Consider the following 20,717-nt stretch of genomic DNA (forward strand, 5'->3'; position numbering starts at 1 on the left):
GAGAATGAACTGTTTATCCCATCCTCCAGGTCGTTTATGAACAAATTAAATAGGATTGGTCCCAGCACAGAACCCTGGGGAACCCCACTACCCACCCCTGACCATTCTGAGTACTCCCCATTTATCATCACCCTCTGAACACGCCCTTGTAGCCAGTTTTCAATCCATGTACTCACCCTATGGTCCATGCCAACGCACCTTATTTTGTACAGTAAACGTTTATGGGGAACTGCGTCAAATGCTTTTGCAAAATCCAGATACACCACGTCTACGGGCCTTCCTTTATCTAGATGGCAACTCACCTCCTCATAGAAGGTTAATAGATTGGTTTGGCAAGAACGATTCTTCATGAATCCATGCTGATTACTGCTAATGATATCATTCTTATTACTAAAATCTTGTATATAGTCCCTTATCATCCCCTCCAAGAGTTTACATACTATTGATGTTAGGCTAACTGGTCTGTAATTCCCAGGGATGTTTTTTGGGCCCTTTTTAAATATTGGTGCTACATTGGCTTTTCTCCAATCAGCTGGTACCATTCCAGTCAATAGACTGTCTGTAAAAATTAGGAACAACGGTCTGGCAATCACCTGACTGAGTTCCCTAAGTACCGTCGGATGCAAGCCATCTGGTCCCGGTGATTTATTAATGTTAAGTTTCTCAAGTCTAATTTTAATTCCGTCCTCCGTTAACCATGTAGGTGCTTCCTGTGTTGTGTCATGAGGATAAACACTGCAGTTTTGGTTACTGAAGCCCCCCGATTCACTCGTGAAGATTGAGAAGAATAAATTCAATACCTTTGCCATCTCCCCATCCTTTGTAACCAGATGTCCTTCCTCATTCTTTATGGGCCAATATGGTCTGTCCTCCCTTTTTTACTGTTTACTTGGGATTTTTTTGCTCTCCTCCGCTATGTGTCTTTCATGTTCTATCTTAGCCGTCCTAATTGCACCCTTACATTTCTTATTGCATTCTTTATAAATTCTGAATGCTGAGGATGATCCCTCAACCTTGTATTTTTTGAAGGCCTTCTCCTTTGCTTTTATATGCATTTTTACATTGGAGTTAAGCCATCCAGGATGTTTGTTCGCTCATTTAAATTTATTACCCAATGGGATACATTGGCTAATGCCCTTATTTAATATGCTCTTAAAGCAAACCCATCTCTCCTCCGTATTCTTTGTTCCTAATATTTTATCCCAATTTATGCCTTTTAGCAAGGTTTGTAGTTTAGGGAAGTTGGCTCTTTTGAAATTCAGTGTCTTTGTGTTCCCTTCATGTTTCCTATTTGTGTGACTTATACTGAAACTAATTGACCTGTGATCGCTGTTACCTAAATTGCCCCGTATTTCCACATCTGTGATCAGGTCTGTATTGTTGGTAATCAGTAGATCTAGTAATGTTTTATTTCTAGTTGGTGCATCTACCATCTGACCCATAAAATTGTCCTGCAAGACATTAAGGAACTGGCGAGCCTTAAATGAATGCGCGGTTCCCTCCGCCCAGTCTATGTCTGGATAATTAAAATCCCCCATTATTATAACACTTCCCATCCTTGCTGCTAATCCAATTTGCGATAGGAGATCCGACTCCACTTCCTCCCTCAGGTTAGGGGGCCTATAGCATACTCCCAGTATTATTTTCCCCTTAGCTTCATCCCTTTGGAGCTCTACCCACAAAGATTCCACCTCCTCCCTAGCCCCCTCAGTGATGTCATCTCTCACAATCACTTGTACCTTATTCTTGATATATAGGCATACCCCTCCCCCTTTTTTACCCTCTCTATCCTTGCGGTATAGGGTATACCCTTGAATGTTTGCCAGCCAATCATGAGAGCTGTTGAACCAGGTCTCTGAAATTCCCACAAAATCCAAATCCTCCTTGTACAACAGTATCTCTAGTTCACCCATCTTGTCCGCCATGCTCCTGGCATTAGTGAACATGCCACATAGTTTAGACCGGTCGCATATTGTCCTCGTATTGGGTGTTTCAAGATTGCAACTAGGACTTGCTACTATACTCACCTTGTGATTTTGTGCTTTGGTTAACCTACCACTAATGCCCCCAATACTACCCTCTGGAATATCTTCCGCGCTGGCTATCACTGTCTCTGGACCCTCCCCCCCATCGCCTAGTTTAAAAACCCCTCTAACTTTTTGGCCATCTTCATTCCCAGCAGATCTGCACCCTCCTCATTTAGGTGCAGTCCGTCCCTTCTATAGTACCGGTTAATTAATGTACACACAGCACCCCATATTGACAGAAAAACACAGAATTGTTGACATTTTTGCAGATTTATTAAAAAAGAAAAACTAAGTATTCAGACCCTTTGCTCAATATTTAGTAGAAGCACCCTTTTGATCTAATACAGCCATGAGTCTTTTTGGGAAAGATGCAACAAGTTTTTCACACCTGGATTTGGGGATCCTCTGCCATTTCTGCTTGCAGATCCTCTCCAGTTCTGTCAGGTTGGATGGTAAACGTTGGTGGCTAGCCATTATTAGGTCTCTCCAGAGATGCTCAATTGGGTTTAAGTCAGGGTTCTGGCTGGGCCATTCAAAGACAGTCACGGAGTTGTTGTGAAGCCACTCCTTAGTTAGTTTAGCTGTGTGCTTAGGGTCATTGTCTTGTTGGAAGGTAAACCTTCAGCCCAGTCTGAGGTCCTGAGCACTCTGGAGAAGGTTTTCATCCAGGATATCCCTGTACTTGGCCGCATTCAACTTTCCCTCGATTGCAACAAGTCGTCCTGTCCCTGCAGCTGAAAAACACCCCCACAGCATGATGCTGCCTTCACTGTTGGGACTGTATTGGACAGGTGATGAGCAGTGCCTGTTTTCTCCACACATACCGCTTAGAATTAAGGCCAAAAAGTTCTCTTGGAGTCCTTCAGGTGTTTTTTTAGCAAACTCCATGCAGGCTTTTATGTGTCTTGTACTGAGGAGAGGCTTCCGTCGGGCCACTCTGCCATAAAGCCCCGACTGGTGTAGGGCTGCAGTGATGGTTGACTTTCTACAACTTTCTCCCATCTCCCGACTGCATCTCTGGAGCTCAGCTACAGTGATCTTTGGGTTCTTCTTTACCTCTCTCACCAAGGCTCTTCTCCCCTGATAGCTCAGTTTGGCGGAACGCCTTCCATTTAAGGATTATGGAGACCACTGTGCTCTTAGACAATGTAAGTGCAGCAGAAATGTTTTTGTAACCTTGGCCAGATCTGTGCCTTGCCACAATTCTGTCTCTGAGCTCTTCAGGCAGTATCTTTGACCTCATGATTCTCATTTGCTCTGACATGCACTGTGAGCTGTAAGGTCTTATATAGACAGGTGTGTGGCTTTCCTAATCAAGTCCAATCAGTATAATCAAACACAGCTGGACTCAAATGAAGGTGTAAAACCATCTCAAGGATGATCAGAAGAAATGGACAGCACCTGAGTTAGATATATGAGTGTCACAGCAAAGGGTCTGAATACTGGACCATGTGATATTTCAGTTTTTCTTTTTTAATAAATCAGCAACAATGTCAACAATTCTGTGTTTTTCTGTCAATATGGGGTGATGTGTGTACAATAATGAGGAAAAAAAATGAACTTAAAGCGGGGGTTCACCCACACCGCCAAAAAAAAAAAAATATTAAGAGCCAGCAGCTACAAATACTGCAGCTGCTGACTTTTAATACATGCCCACTCACCTGTCCCAGGGTCCAGCGATGTCGGCAGGGGACGCCGAGAACCCGCTCGGTTCTCGGCAGCTGCCTTCCTGATTCCCTACTGCGCATGCGCGAGTCGCGCTGCGCGTCCCTAGTGGTCCCCGCTCTCTCCTGGGAGCTGTGTGTTCCCAGCAGACAGCGCGGTCGGGACGGGAAGAGGCATAGACTCCCATGGGAGTCTATGCCGGAAGTGGGTGCAAATACCTGTCTTAGACAGGTATCTGCACCCCCCTCCCCCATGAAAGGTGCCAAATGTGACACCGGAGGGGAGGAGGGTTCCGAAAGGCGGAAGTTCCATTTTTGTGTGGAACTCCGCTTTAAATGATTTTAGCAAATGGCTGCAATATAACAAAGAGTGAAAAATGTAAGGGGGTCTGAATACTTTCTGTCCCCACTGTGTGTGTGTATGTATATATATATATATATATATATATATATATATATATATATATATACATATACATACATATATATATATATATATACATATACATACATACATACACACACACACACATACACATACATATACATATATATATAATGCTGGAATTTATCGCTTATTTGTAAATGTTTCCATACTTCTTTTTATTCATTAAAATGTCTACTTGCTACACTTAGAAGGCGCTGCTTTTTTGTTCCTTTCTATGTTCCAGAGTCTCTTCTAGCTGTTTTAGCTGGCGGCCTACCAAGGACAGCATATTTATTATCCTTACATAGACTCATTGTTATGGTCTTGATTCATTGCCCCGCTAAGTGAACCTATCCCAACCCCTTTTTTAATATTGTATAGCTATATCCAGAGTGCGCCATATCATCCTAATGTTTGTCAATTATATTATTACACAAAGATGACCCGAGTAAATACAAAATGCAGTTTTTAAATGATGGTTTAATTTATTAAAGGCAAAAAAGCTGTCCAAACCTGCCTGACTTTTTTGTGAAAAAGTAATTGCCCCCTAAACCAAATAACTGGTTGTGCCATCCTTGGCGGCAACAACTGCAATCAAGCGTTTGCGATAACTGGCAATGAGAGTCTTTCACATTGTTGTGGAGCAATTTTGGCCCACTCTTCTTTGCAGAATTGTTTTAATTCAGCCACATTGGAGGGTTTTCCAGCATGAACGGCCTGTGTAAGGTCCTGATACAGCATCTCAATTGGATTTAAGTGCGGGCTTTGACTAGGCCACTCCAAAACCTAAATTTTGCTTTGTTTGAACAATTTGGAGGTGGACTTCCTGTTGTATTTCGGATCATTGTCCTGCTGCATAACCCAAGTGCACTTGAGCTTGAGGCCACAAACTGATGGCTGGACATTGTCCTTTAGGATTTTCTGATAGAGCTCAGAATTCATGGGTCCATCAATTATGGTAAGTCACCCAGGTCCTGAAAGACCATCACGCTACCACCACCATGTCTGACTGTTGGTATGATGTTCTTGTTATGAAATGCTGTATTTGTTTTATGCCAGATGTAACGGGATGAACACCTTCCAAAAAGTTAAATTTTTGTCTGATCAGTCCACAGAATATTTGCCTAAAAGTGTTGGGGATAATGAAGATGATTTTTGGTAAATGTGAGATGAGCCTTTGTGTTCTTTTTGGTCAGCAGTGGCTTTGGCCTTGGAACGCTGCCATGAATGCCATTTTTGACCAGTGTCTTTCTTATTGTTGAATCATGAACACTGATCTTACCTTAGGCAAGTGAGGTCTGCGGTTCTTTTGATGTTGTTCTGGGTTCTTTTATGACCTCCTGGATGAGTCATGCTCTTGGAGTAATTTTTGTAGGCCGGCCACTCCTGGGAAGGTTCACCACTGTTCCAAGTTATCTCCATTTGTGGATAATGGCTCTCATCATGGTTCACTGGAGTTCCAAAGCCTCAGAAATGGCTTTGAAACCCTTCCTAGATGATACATGTACATTACTTTGTTTCTAATCTGTTCTTGATTTTTTTTAGATTGTAGCATGATGTGTGGCTTTTTGTGATCTGTTAGCGTGCTTCACTTTGTCAGACAGCTTCTATTTATGTGATTTCTTGATTCAACGGGTCTGACAGTAATCAGGCTTGGTGTGGCAAGTGAAATTTAACTCAGCTTTCCAAAAAATTGTGGTTATTATATATAGTTCATTCATGATTCAGCATGGGAGGGGGCAATTACTTTTTCTCATAGGGCCAGGCAGGTTTGAACGGCTTTTTTCCCTTAATAAATGAAATAATTTAAAAACTGCATCTTGGATTTACCTGGGTTATCTTTGTGTAATATAAAAATTTGTTTGATGATCTGAATCATTTAAGTGTGAGAAATGCAAAAAAAATAAAAAAATCACAAAGGGGGAAAATACTTTTTCACACAACTGTATGTCAGCTGTGAACTATCTTTTGATTTTCTTTTATACCAAAAAGGCATGGCTAGAACTAATACACTAATCTGTGTGGTTCTGGAGAAAATATGTAACCTCTAAAAACATATGATACTTTCCACTTAAAAGTTTGAAGAGTATGTGTGCTCCCTATAAGGCTGGAGTTATTGATGGTCCACTCACCTGGTCCTGCATGATGGTATCACATAATCCCTTGTTGAGCTGTTCTTGCAGGCTGCTCACTACTGCATTATTTCCAGGGACACGATATATTCCTAGGTACTCCAGACCGTTCTCTTCCACCAACGTGCAACACAACTCCACAATAAGAGGAACACCCTGCAAATAACACAATATGGTCTTCATAGGAGATTTCTCCACAATATATAACTGAAAGTCGATGGCCAGCTTAAAAATGAAATCAATCAGTAAAACACTCTGCACAGGACCTAAACTGTCAATAGAGCACAGCAATGACTGCAATAACACTAAAAAGCTGGCCATAAACTTTACAGGATGAACAATCACCTTTAAAATAAATACATAGTGTGAGGGCCTACCTGAACAATCTATTAAATATACAGTATATCCAATTCAGCAGGGAAATTTGATAACCTGCACATTGTTCTTTTGCTAACGCTGTGTGCTGCCATATCCCACACATTCTTTGCACATGCTGTGTACTATTATATACCCCTTTTCTGTTTAGCACACTCCTCCCCTTCTCATATTGCCCATGGTTCTATCCTCCACACTCCTCTCCTGCCCATACTACCCCACTATCACATTTTCTACATGCTTAGTGCCATACTCCTACACACTTCTCTCCTGTACATAATGCCAACTTCCATACTCCCCAAAATCCTTTTCTGCATACTACCTTTTGTCAAACCCTTTACACACCTCTCCTGCACATGATGCTTACTGTCATACCCACCTGGAGTCCTTTCCTGCCCATACTGTCTACTGTCATTACCCATCTCTCCTGCACACATTGCTTGCTTTTACACACTTGCCGCTAAAACACTTTTGTAGTATTGCTTATAATATGGCCAACCCTGCCTGTTCTGGAACAGGCAAACTTTGCTAGTACATTAAAAAAAATAGTGTATAGCAACATTAAGACATCTTACCTTATTTTCAGCTGCAGGCTGACAATCCTCAAGCCTTACCCCGAAAGCCCGTGGAGGGCTCTTCTTGTTCTTTTTTATAATATGTATACCCCAAGGGACCTTAGATGAAGCTCCTTCCTCGGCTAGAAGAAATCAGACAAAGCTTTATGAAACCTAATTTAATAGAAAAAGCACTCTCTTCTGCATGATGAATAAAAAAGTTTCAAAAGCAACACAAACCTAAAAACAGGGCTGAATTATGGAAACTAAAGGAACTGGTAACCTGATCTTATGTATATTAAGGCTGGGGTGCACCTGAGCCCAGCGAACAACAGTGTTATTTTTAAAGTGTTTAAATATATATACTCTGCTTCTGCATGCAGGCAAAAGGAAAGTGGCTCAGCCGGCCATCAGTTCTTGGAAGAAAATTCCATATTTGCATATACACTAATAGATTTTTTTTTCAGCCTGTGGACTTAAAAAAAAAAAAAAAAAAAAGACAGATTCCTCCAGCCACACAAACAGCATGGATGGATGGATGGATGGTTGTATTTCCCCTGCCAGGCTACTGTATCCTGACAGCTGCTAGTGCTGGCTGTCATCATAACCAAACAATGCCTGCAAAGCATTGTTCAGCTGACAATTTTTAGCCTAACAGTTTTTTTTTTTTATCAAAGCATTGTCGGTTTGACTGGGTAATCATTTATCCCACCATATGGATCAGGTGATGAGATGAGAATTCAGACACCAGACAGCGCATGCACGGAGCGTCCTAAAATGGCTGCTTAGCCACGGAGCTCTGCACCGTTCCTGTCCACTGCAGCCCGCTGTAGCCGTCAGAGCCCCCGGACCAGACCCGCTCCACCGCGGACTGCTCGGGGTCATCCCCAGGCATACACTAATGACCGGGTGCCCCGCTAGAAGACACCTCGCAAGGCAGCTGGAGGAATCACTGCTGCAGCCAGGCCGATCCAAGATGGCGGACGCGAGCTCACACAGCACACACCAGGAGGGAGAGGAGTCTATTGCGGACCAGGAAGAGGAGCCTGCCCCCAGCCCAATACAGGGGAGGAACGCAGTAAGTGCACCTTAATGGGCCCCCATTTCACCAGCATCCACGGAATCCCTGATAGGGAGATCCATGGGAGAATTCCACCTCACCCCCCTGAAGGACATGCTGAGCACTCCCACCAACTCTGTCACTGACAGACATACCCCGCCACAAACCCCCACAGATCTACCCGCTTTGATGGAAGCATTTTCCACAATGCTGGCCAGAGGCCTCACTCAGACAGCAACACAAAATCACCACAGCCATACAGGCTGACCTCCAGCACTTGGGGATGAGGATTGAGCACATAGAACAGAAAACTGACCAGTCATCAGCCAGAATCAATCAAAATACAGCCAGGATCCAGGACATTCAGGAGCAACTTGAAGTGGCCCTTTTTAAAATAGATGACTTAGAAAACAGGTCCCGCCGAAACAACTTCAGAATACGCGGCCTCCCGGAATCGGTAAAGGAAGTGCAACCGGCGGTCCGTACCCTTATCAAGAACCTTATCCCAGACATACCAGACCACAAACTGGAGTTAGACAGAGCACACAGAGCATTCCAGCCAGTGAAGAAAGATGGTCTCCCCAGGGACATTACTACTCAGTCAAAGAGGAGGTAATGAGAGCAGCACGGTCGAATGAAAAGCTTGCCATAAGTGATCATCAAATACAGATTTTTGCTGACCTGTCCCCCCTCATGGTCCATAAAAGGCGGTCGCTGAAGCCTCTTCTATTGATTCTATCACAAAGGGAAATTACATACAGATGGGCCTTCCCCTTTCGCCTGAATTTTTCCTTCCAGAACAAGCCCTATGGATTTTCATCCTTCGCTGAAGGTGAGCGGCTGCTGATCCAATTAGGCCTCATCTCCCAAGAGATACCATCCCAGACTACAGGGAAAGGATCCTCTTCAATCAAGAGACCTCCTCCAACTAGCCCAATTACTCCGATCTGGCAGAAGCAACAAACCAAGAGGGCCAAAGACTCACGAACCCCTTAACAGACCGATCTATGGCACCTGAAAAGATTTCTTGCACAGCTCCTTTAGGATCTGTACCGTTGACCTCTAACGGACTCCCTCCAAGCCTTCGGGCACATTTCTTTTCCTTTTTTTTTACCTTCCACAACCTACTCGTTATGTAGCTCGGTTGGATGCTTTTCCTAGAATTCTGTTCATCTACCATGTACCTAATTGGGTTCCCCCGGAGTTGTGATATGGGCTGAACTGTGTGTACGGTGTGTTGTTTAAATTGTTTAATAGGTTATAATGTTATATTCCCTATGGAGCTCACCCCTGGTGCTGGATGGGAAGGGAGGGGTGTGGAAGAGGGTGCTGGGGGGCAGTTGGGGATCCCCGAGGTTAGGGGGTTCTCCAGGAACCTGCGGGGCGTCCTAGCAATGGATGTTACAAGGGAATATATCCCCCCTCCACCCTGCCTTTTCCGAGGGGCTCAATATTATTATACCAGAGAGTCTGGGCTCCTTATGGGGCTAAATCCATAAACAGTTTATCTTTTTAGGGTGGGTGGACCGGAACGGTTGCCGTGCACTTTTCATTGTTTCCTAGAGGAAGTTGCATTTCTGTCGGACACAATCCAAACTTCCCAGGGAGGTGGAATCGCTGCCTTCCCTGGACCATGGGGATGACAACTCTTTATCCCCAAGTTCTACATGATCAAATGTTATTTTTAAGATTTAGCTTAACAAAATCTTTTTTCTTTCTCTTTTCTACCCTCCTCTCTCATTTCCTTTTTCCCTCCCACCAACCAGGTCACCTCGGTTTCATAGCCAGAATGGGGAGGTTCCGGTACCGACTCGCAAGCTTGAGACAGCGAGCATTACCTGAGCATGTTACCTATTCAGACGGCTGGACCACCAGGGGTAAGCTTCTGTTCTCCTCACAGTGTTTCTACCTCTCTGATCCGTGATTGAGGCCACTAATACTTCATGTAAGATATTGATCCTTTCCCGCAATGCCTAGGGTCTAAACTCCCCAATTAAAAGAAGGAAATTATTTCACCAATACCACAGTCTAAAAGCTGATATCGTCCTCATTCAAGAGACGCACTTCCCCTCCTCATACAATCCCTCGTTTCTTCACCAAAATTTTCCAAACTTCTACCTGGCCAACGCCAAGAACAAAACTAGAGGCGTAGCGATAGGCTTTTCCAAGAGGGTTAACTATTCAATGTCCGAGGTGGTCAGGGATCCAGAGGGCCGATATCTGATGACCACGGGCACTACAGACAGAGAATCATTTACTTTTCTCTCCTACTATTCCCCCAACAGGGGACAAGGAACATTTTTCGAGGATATGCTTCTGAAATTGAGCCCACTTTTTAAAGGGACAGTGGTCATGGGGGGGGGACTCGAACCTCTCCTTTGACCTGGTCCTGGACAAATCCAGCGGGCTGAAACCAGTGACCAGACAGAGTCTCAAAATAGCTCAACAATTAAACACCCTAGGGATGGTGGATATTTGGAAAGAACTCAATCCAAGGGCAAAAGACTACACCCATTATTCAGCCCCGGAACCGGACTCATGCCAGGATAGATCACATGTTTTTACCAGCCATCGCAATTCCTCTAGCTACGAAAACCCAAATTAGGGACACATCACTTTCGGATCACTCCATTATGTCCTTGACAATGGTTTGCCCACAGAGAGTAGAAAAGACATACAAATGGAGACTTAATGAATCTCTTTTAAGCAACCCAGTACACTGCACTATCCTAGAGGGGTCCATCAGGGATTATTTTCATGAAAACGACACTGGTTCGGTTTCTCCCTCGACACTTTGATGAGGGGGCAACTGATCCAGTTGGCCTCTAAACTAAAGAGAGAGAAAAGAGCAGATACCCAGAAACTCACGGACGAGTTCCTTGCCGCAAGCAAATCGCACAAACGTAACCCTACAAAGGAAACTCTTAAAACTAGCAATGGCCGTGTCCAACTTAACCTTACTCTAACCACTTCTGCCGAAAAACATCTATGTTGGTCAGGGGCCAGGTTCTACTATCAAGCGAACAAAATAGGGGCCAAATTAGCGACTAAACTGAGCCCTAAAACATGTACACTATCTTTTCCCAAAATTCGAACGGCAACGGGGGACCTAACACAAAACCCTGTCATCATCATGAAGGCCTTCCACAACTTCTACCAAAAACTATATACAGATAGCTCCCCCCCCTCACCCTCCAAAATAGATGCCTTCCTCAGAGACCTCCCTATCCCTCAGCTATGGGAATCATAAAGAACTACTAGACGAACCCTTTTCCACGGAAGAAGTACTTGAAATAATCAAATCGCTTAAACAAGGGTCAACACCAGGCCCAGACGGCTTCTCAAAATGTTACTATAAAAAAATTTGGGTCCCTTTTGGCCCCCTATACGACAAAATTTTTTAACGCTCTATGGGATGGAGCCCCCCTGGACAGAGACCTTAACACAGCTTTTATATCGGTGATACCTAAACCGGGGAAAGACACCAGCGAGGTGGGGAACTAGCGCCCGATCTCTCTTATAAACAATGTCAAAATCATGACAAAAATTCTGGCCACCAGAATGTCTAGCTTTATAGCGAGATATATAGACAAGGACCAGGTGGGCTTCATCCCGGGGAGGCAGGGGCCTGATCAGGTGAGGAGGGCCATAGATATAATCTCTCTTTTAAATTCCCAATGGGATGGAGGACCTAAGCAAACGGGCATGCTACTTTCAATAGACCTGGAAAAGGCTTTCGATTCAGTAGCTTGGCCCTATCTATTTAAGATCCTGGAGAGATGGGTGTTTGGCCCACACTTCGTAGGTACTATTCACTCACTTTACTCCTCCCCCAGTGCCCAAGTTCGCCTTCGAGGCCATTACTCTGATAGTTTCCATATTCGCAAAGGGACTAGACAGGGTTGCCCTCTTTCACAGCTGATCTTTGCGATAGTCATTGAGACCCTGGCTTTGGCTATTGGATCAAACTCAGACATCAAGGGGGGTCACTTGTGGAGCCCAGGAACATAAATGTGCACTATTTGTGGACGATATGTTGTTGTTCATAACATCTCCATTCTCTAACCCAGTTCTTCCCAAAACATTCCAAAAGTTCAGCACTATCTCAGGCTTATCGTTCCAACCCAAAAAGTCATTAGCGTTAAATGTTTCGCTCCCGTCATCACTACTGGACCGGCTAAAACAAAGTCTTCCCTTTACCTGGGCTTCATCATCAATACCATACTTAGGGGTCACTCTTCCAAACAATATCAACAGACTTTATATAGCCAACTATCCTTCGATGTTCCATAGGTTGGAGGAAAACCTCAAAACCTGGGGGAGATGTGATCTGTCCTGGCTGGGTAGGATAAATGTGGTGAAAATTACCCTGATGCCCCGGATTCTATACCTGTTCAGATGCCTCCCAATTCCTATCCCCAAAAAGGATATTACCAAATTACAAATCTAAGATCATTGACTTTGTCTGAGGAATGAAAGGTCACCGCCTCTCTAGAGATATCCTCTATAGAAGCAAAAATCAAGGGGGACTAGGTCTACCAAACGTTTGGTTGTATTATCAAGTGACGCAACTAACGCAGATTTCTATGGTCTACTCCAGGGGATCCAAGCCTCACTGGATTGCTATGGAAAGACAAGCGGTTCCCCATCACACATTAGATTTCCTCTTATGGTGCCCCTCCCCCCGTGACTACGACCCCCCATCTTTCCCACTCAGTGGCACTTTCGGACACATTGCAGAAACAGTCCTCATTAATATCAGCACTAAAACCTCTTTCTCACCTATTCCATAACCCCAGCTTCCAACCGGGGATGAACATTCAGGCCTTTAGATGGTGGTTAAATAAGGGGTTATTCAGAATAGGCCACTTCCTCACCTCCTCGGGCCCCATTACCCTGGGGATTTGCCTCAGCAAGCTTGAGATGCCAGATACAGAGAGATTTTGCCTTTCCCAGATCAGGCACTTCCTCCACACCCTATGGACTGATAAATCTCCCTCTCCCAATCCTACTGCGTATGAACAGTGGTGCTCAAACCTCATGGATCAGAGGGGTGGTATATCACTCATATATACCTCACTTGCTCAGAACGCAACCTTGCCTACCCATGCTCAAGCTTGGGAGTCTGACCTGGACCTCCACCTGGATCCGGAGGAATGGTTTTGCTCCTTTAGACGTTCTTATAAAGGCATTATGAACACGGGCTTAATTGAAGCAAATGTCAAACTGATCACTAGGTGGTACTATGTTCTCACAAGACTAGCAAAGATATACCCGGATGCTTCACCCCTTTGTTTTAGGGGCTGCGGCCACTTGGGGACTATTCATCACATATGGTGGACGTGTCCACGCATCCGCAGCTTCTGTAACCACTTTTTTGCTTTAGTGCGGAAAGTCACCGGGACAGCAATCTCCCTAGACCCTAAAATAGTACTATTGAATCACAGAATCACTGGTGCTCACAAACACACGTAAGCTTTAATCTTCTTCATATTTTTAGGAGCCAAAATATCACTAGCAAGAGCCTGGAAAAAACTTAGGGTCTCTATCCAATCTAATAAACGCAAAATTTCCTGGATAATGACTCAGGAACATATGACAGCAACTCTCTTGGATAAGACCCAACAATTCATGGCCATTTGGGAACCTTGGGCAGTGTACATCAAGATCCCACTATATCCAGGTCATATACTTACCTGAAAAGCTATTCTGCTAGAGGTGACCCTCCCTTCCTTTTCCCCCTCCCCCTTCTCCCTTCTTTGCCTTTTCTTCTCTTTTCTTTTCTCCTTTCTACACACTACCTGGCTGGTTCTTTGGGTGGAAGAGACTTTTAAGGTTAATACCTTTTTACGGACACGATACATACATACATACACTGTACCAGCGGATGTAAATGCTCCCAGTGAAAGGAGTAGCTCTGTAATAGGGAAGAGCTACCTTGTGAGTTGACTGAACTTGGGGTCTTGTTACATTTCTATATTGGGATGGGAGGGGGATACGAAGATTTACAACTAACCTGGTCGGAGCCGGGCGGGTCACAGCATGATCCCAAAGGGGTGATCCGCCTGGCTAGCTAGTTCTAATATACTTTGGGAAGACCCCCCATTGATCCCTACAGTAATGAATCCCAGTGACCCTGGGCTGAGTTTTTACCTTACTTACGTTTCCCTGTTACACTACTATAGTGAGGTTAGCCTCAATTTATACATAGCACAACTCCAGAAACACTTACACTTTACGGTATTAATAAGTTCAGTCTCTACCTTCCTCCTTTTCCTTTTTTATGTATTACGTTTTTTTGATTGATGCACTGTATAGGCAAAACAGCATATAGTGCCCTTTTAGAGATCCTTACATTACAGATGACCAAAAGCTCCTAACCTAAGCCCCTTGCAGCTAAAGAAGGGGTTAATCAAGTTAGAGCTGTACATCTTTGCTCCTGGTAAGGCAATGAGCTGCCAGATTGTCCAGTGGTGCAGTTGCATGGACTGCTGTGTCTCCAGAGGAAGAAAAATAATATGCAAGAACATTTAAATATGCAGAAACCAATTTTCCATGGTCTGTGCCCAGTTTCTGGTACAGGTGCACCAGATGTGCCTTCCAGAAGTCAAACTGATGAACAAAGATTAAAATCTGCATATTGGAACAAAGGTTTCTAGGCAGGGAAAAGGGCAGCAGAAGTGTCAAAAGAACAGCATTACTTTAGGTAATGAGAGCATACTCCTTCAGTCCCAGAAGATGGTTAAAAGGCATACCAAAAATTAGTTCAAAGGAGGTAAATGTAACGGAGCGCCCAAAATGCAATAGTTGAGAAATAAACCGCTTTAATAAGGGTACAGGTGACAGAACAAAGCCCACGCATTTCGGGGGACCAAGGACGTCCCCTTCTTCAGGGCTGCTGTTTGAATAAAGATCCTGTTAGGGTCTGTCTGGGACCTGAACGTTGCGAAGGTCCAACTGTCTAGTGCGGCCTCTCAAGTGAACATAGCAAACTGCACTGAAAAGCACCAAACAGGCTGCAGGTGACCCTGTCTCTCTATTCAGCTCTCCTTCCACTCCTTCTGGCAGTGGTGTCCTCTCTCTCCTTAAACTCGCTTTCCTTCACCTCTTCTCCACCCCACGGCTTATATAACAAACTCACATCCCTCCACAACCTCTTTATCACAAATTCCTTTAACCTACTTGCCATTACCGAAATCTGGCTTCATGAACCTGACACTGCTTCTCTTGCTTCCTTCTCCCATGGTGGCCTTTTCTGGACGGAAGGGAGGTGGAGTGTGAATCCTTTTAGCCTCACACAGCACCTATCAGGTACTTCACCCACCTCCCTCTTTGAGACTCTCCTCTTTTGAGGCACTTTGAAGTTGTCTATTTTCTCCTGTTTCTCTAAGAATTGCTGTCATCTACCAGCCCCCTGGACCAGTTTTAATCTTCCTTGATGACTTCTCTGCCTGGCTACCCCCATTTCTCTCTTTTGAAATCCCCACAATCATTCTCGGTGACTTCAACATCCCTGTTAATGTGATTACTATTGCTACTACTAAACTTCTCAGTCTATCTCCTCTTTTGAACTGAAGCAATGGATACAGGCTCCTACTCACTCCGATGGCAACACCCTTGATCTTGTATTTTCCTATGCACTCTGTGCAACCTCTTCAACGATCGTCTCCCACTCTCTGATCACCACCTTATTAGTTTCATTCTCTTTCTGTCTTCCACCTCCTCTCCCTCCAACTGCCCTCCAACATGTACCCATAGAAACCCTTGCCACCCCAACCCTTCTCTTCTCTACTCTGCTACTGACCACCTCTGACAAAATCTCACCCCTGCCCCAACCTAGCCACTTCTGTCTACAACAGCTCACAGTCATCCTCCCTAGACAAGCCCCGACCCCTACAACCTTGGCAGATGACACCAGATGTCTCAAAAATCATAGCCGCGCTATTAGGCACCTGTGGCCTAAGACTAAGTCCCAGAAAGACTTCAACAAATACTATATAAATCTGTCCTTCAAAAATACTATTGCTGCCTCCTCACTGCCAAGCAGTCCTATTTTATCACTCTCATTAACACCTTCTCATCCAGTCCCAGTCAACTCTTTTCTACCTTCAACTCTCTTCTTTGTCCTCCACTGCCTCCACCCACTAACTCACTCACTGCCCTGGAGATCGCCAATCGCTTAAAAAAATAAGATTGCTACAATTTGTGAGATCTCCAATGCGCAGATACCTCCCCTACTTAACACCCCATGACCACAGGTGCATGCTACTATTGACGAGGTTGCTAAACTTTTTTCTAATGCTCACCTAACCACCTACCCCCTGGAGCCTGCTTCCTCACAAATGCTACGGTCACCCTCTGGCTCCATTTTACACTCTCTAATGCATATATTTAATCTCTCTTCTGACACCTTTCCCAAATTTCCAAAACATGCACTAGGCACCCCCATCCTTAAAAAGCCCTCTTTGGACCCCACCAATCTTAACCTACACCCCATCTTCTTACTCCGCTTTTCCTCCAAACTCCTTGAACGTCTGGTCTACAACCAACTGAGCGACCATCTGACTGAGAACAAACTTCTTGATCCACTTCAGTCCAGATTTCGCCCTCAACACTCCAGGGAAATTGATCTCCTTAAACTCACAAACGATCTACCAACGGCTAAAACCAATGGACACTATTTTGTACTACTACTCCTGGACTTCTCTGCTGCCTCTGACACAGTGGACCACCCTCGAAAAAAAAAAAAAACTCCACTCCTTCACGACGTACTTTTTACTGGCTCTCATCCTACCTATTCCACTGTACCTTTAGTGTCATTTACAATTCTACTCCCTCTGCTGCTCTTCCTTTTTCCCTCAGGGTTACCCAACGTTCTGTTCTTTGACCTCTCCTATTCTCAATCTATACCTCCTCCCTGGGTCAGTGGATTGCCTCTTATGGCTTTCAATACCATTTCTATGCTGATGACACCCAAATCTATCTCTTTACCCTTCAGCTCACTCCATTAGTCTCCTCACGCATAACTAATTTACTAACAGACATATCAGCCTGGATATCACACCACTTCCTCAAACTCAATCTATCCAAAACTGAGCTCATTAGATTTCCTCCCCCACATGCCTCTTCTGATTACTATGTCAAAATCTCAGCTCAACTATCAACCCATCCCCACACGCCAAGGTTCTAGGTGTAATCCTGGACTCTGAACTATCCTTTTAGCCCCACATCCATTCACTGTCCAAAGCTTGCTCAACCTCCGCAACACCTCCAAGATACGCCCCTTCCTAACCAATGATGCCACAAATCTTCTAATTTACTCCCTGTCATCTTCCGCCTCAATTACTGCAACTCCCTTCCTCATTGGCTTACTCTTACATAGGCTATCCCCATTTCAGTCTATCAAGAATGCTGCTGCCAGGCTCTTCCACCTTACAAACTGCTCAGTTTCTGCTATACCTCTGTGCCAATCCCTCCACTGGCTTCCGCTCACCCAAAAAATTAAATTTAAGATACTAACAATAACTTACAAAGCCATCCAACAACTCGGCCCCCAGCTACATCACTAATCTACTCTCAAAATACCAACCAAATCGTGCCCAAGACCTCCAGCTCTCTAGCTCCCTTGTAACCTCATCCCATGCCCATCCTCTGGAACTCCCTACCCCAATCTGTCTGACTATCTCCTTCTCTATCCACTTTCATCCCTGAAAAGAAATCTCTTCAGAGAGGCCTATTCGGCCCCCACCTAACAACTGTACATTTTATTTTCTCCATCAGCCCACCTCCCACAGTTATTACCTTTTGTATCTCTTGACCCTCCATCTTGGATTGTAAGCTCTAATGAGCAGGGCTCTCTGATTCCTACTGTATTAAACTGTGTTCTAATTGTACTATCTGCCCTTATGTTGCAAAGTGCTGCGTAAACTGCCAGCACTATAAAAAACCTGTATTATATTTACTTTTTTATTTATTTGTTGTATTATTATTATACAAATGGCAAAAAAGTTAAAAAGTAACATTATAAAATATTGTGTAATGTATTACAGTACATGTTTTATCTACCCACTCCCTCCCTCCCAACCCACCCCCACCCTCACCCTCACAACCCACCCCCACCCTCACACTACCCAATTTTTAGCTATATATGAATTCTATTGATTAAAAAATTATCAAAGAGAACAAATATATAGGCAAACCTATTGCAAGGGGTCAGAAAGAATGTCAGAGCAAGGGACAACAAAAAATCCTCAATAAAGGGGGAGTGGGAGCAACCAGGGATAAGAGGGGAAAGGAAGAGAAAATCAAAAAAAGAAAAAGGGCAGGGGGGGTCGCTATGCGTTCACCATTCTCCCCTATAGGGGAAACCCCATCTTATCCAGCCAGGATCTCCACATTCTCTCAAACTTCCTATAACTACCTTGTCTAATATATATCACTCTCTCGTTCCCAACTATTAAATTTATGATCTCGGCCCAGTTCTCTACAGTCGGGGGTTTGTGTGCTTGCCATTGCTGTGCGATTAATTTTCTCGCCTGAAATAGACATCTTAGCACTACTTCAATGGTGTCTTTCGGGACTCTACCCCCCTCCACATCCCCCATTAAGCAGGTCCTGGCCGTCGGCTGTATTGCAGTCTTAAAGGTTTTATTTATCCTATCTACAATCTCTACCCAGTATCTGAATAGTTTCGGGCAATTCCATACCATATGGATAAGGTCCCCTGATGCTCTGCACCTGGGGCACTGGTCGTGTTGTCTCCACCCAAATTTGAACATTTTTTTTTAGGGGTGTAATATACTCTATGGATTAAGAAGAGGTGAGATACCTTCTGTGAGTGGGAAATCGAGACGAGTGTTCCTCGTCTCAAGATCCTATTCCATTCCTCTGTAGTCATTGACCCCACATCTCTCTCTACTCTTGGAAGGTCCCGCTCGATTTATTATTTTAACTACCAGTCTGGCATATAGCTCAGAGATTAATCCTTTGGATGTGCCAGGGTGGGGATCTGGGTCCATTCAATTATCTGCTACCTGAACTGCATCTGGATAGCATGCCTGATTTGACGGTATTTATAGAATGAGTATAGAATGAGTTGCTTGGTATATTAAATTCCCATTTTAAGTCTAAGAATGTTTTCAGAACGTTGTCCTCATATAATTGGCTTAGACGATTAATGCCCTGTCTCTCCCATTCCATAGGCCTCTCTATATCTCTTAGTTCCACTAGATTTCTATTGTTCCATAGAGGGGCATATTCTGATATCCCTCTGTACCCCAGCAATACTTTTGTTGTCTGCCATATTTAGCTGATTAATTTTATCGTCGGGCATCTATGGTTATATTAATCTGCCTCTAAAACCTCTATCAATGTGCTATGCGGGGCCCCCATTATCATCATCCTGGCGCTAGAATTTCCCCCTCTAAGGGCGCCACATCCCGCTAGCTGCTGTAGCTGAGATGCCAAAAAATATGACCTCGGATGTGGAACCACCATACCTCCTTCTTTGGTCAGTAACTGCATAGTTTGCAAACTGATTCTAGATTGGCCCTTTTCTGAATTAAGTCCCTAAACAGGGATTCTTTTCTTTTAAACCACTTTTGGCCAATCCAAATTGGGGAGTTATGAAAGATATAGTATCTGGGGTAGCCATATCATCTTTGTTAAATGACAGCATCCTGCTACAGACAATGGGAGTCGGTGCCAAATATCTCCCCCCGCAGAACTATGCATATGACATACAAATACACATGCACATATGCATGCATAAAAAAGAGAGAAAAGGAAAGAAAAAAAAAACCCATAGTCAAATCCAAACAGTAGCAATTCCATGCGCCCTAAATTCTACGGTGCTATAAGACCTTCTTGTTTTGCTCCAACCACTGTAAGGCGTCAACTGGGGAGTTAAAGAACAGTCCTGCCAAATGCTGTCACACCTAAGTGGGCCAGGTACAACAATGCATATACAACCTTATAATTCACGAGGTTGCGCTTGATCTATATAAATTCAGCTCTGCGCTTTTGAAGATCTGGCGAGAAGTCTGGGTAAAGTGAAACCTTAACCCCATTGAACTTAATGTCCCCCAACTCTCTGGCCATCTGTAACAGGGTCACCTTATCATTATAGTTAAGAATTTTGAGGAGTAGCAGTCTAGGGTAGTCCCCCGCCTGACGGGTTTTAAAGGGGATTCGGCGTGCTCTTTTGATCGCAAATAATGGCGTAAAAGGTAGTGGGCCCAAAAATTTGAACCACTCCTCCAAAAAATGTTATGGGATTGGGGCCCTCGTTTCGCTCTGGCAGGCCTATAACATTTTTTTTGCGACTTCTATTCTCCATTTCATCGAGTTTAGCTGCCTGTATGTCCATTTGTTCTTTAAGCCCTTTAATTTCTCGCCTCAGTGGATCCAGGTCATCCTCAACTGCGCTTACTCTTTCCTCTAAAGCAGTTGTCCTTTGCACAGTTTTACCGAGTTCTTG

General features: G+C 44.1%; 1 protein-coding gene across 1 annotated transcript in view; it reads right to left on the reverse strand.

Annotated features, from left to right (window-relative positions):
• Positions 1 to 20,717, reverse strand: part of ARHGAP23 (Rho GTPase activating protein 23) — a 529,546-nt gene that overhangs the window by 109,514 nt on the left and 399,315 nt on the right. The window contains exons 15-16 of the mRNA XM_073608262.1: positions 7,201 to 7,322; positions 6,251 to 6,406 (exon numbers count right to left, since the gene is read on the reverse strand). Coding sequence (XP_073464363.1) covers positions 6,251 to 6,406; positions 7,201 to 7,322 — 278 coding nt within the window. The remainder of the gene's footprint in view (positions 1 to 6,250; positions 6,407 to 7,200; positions 7,323 to 20,717) is intronic.

This window comes from Aquarana catesbeiana, linkage group LG12 (assembly GCF_042186555.1).
Source record: "Aquarana catesbeiana isolate 2022-GZ linkage group LG12, ASM4218655v1, whole genome shotgun sequence".
Classification (NCBI taxonomy): Eukaryota; Metazoa; Chordata; class Amphibia; order Anura; family Ranidae; genus Aquarana; species Aquarana catesbeiana.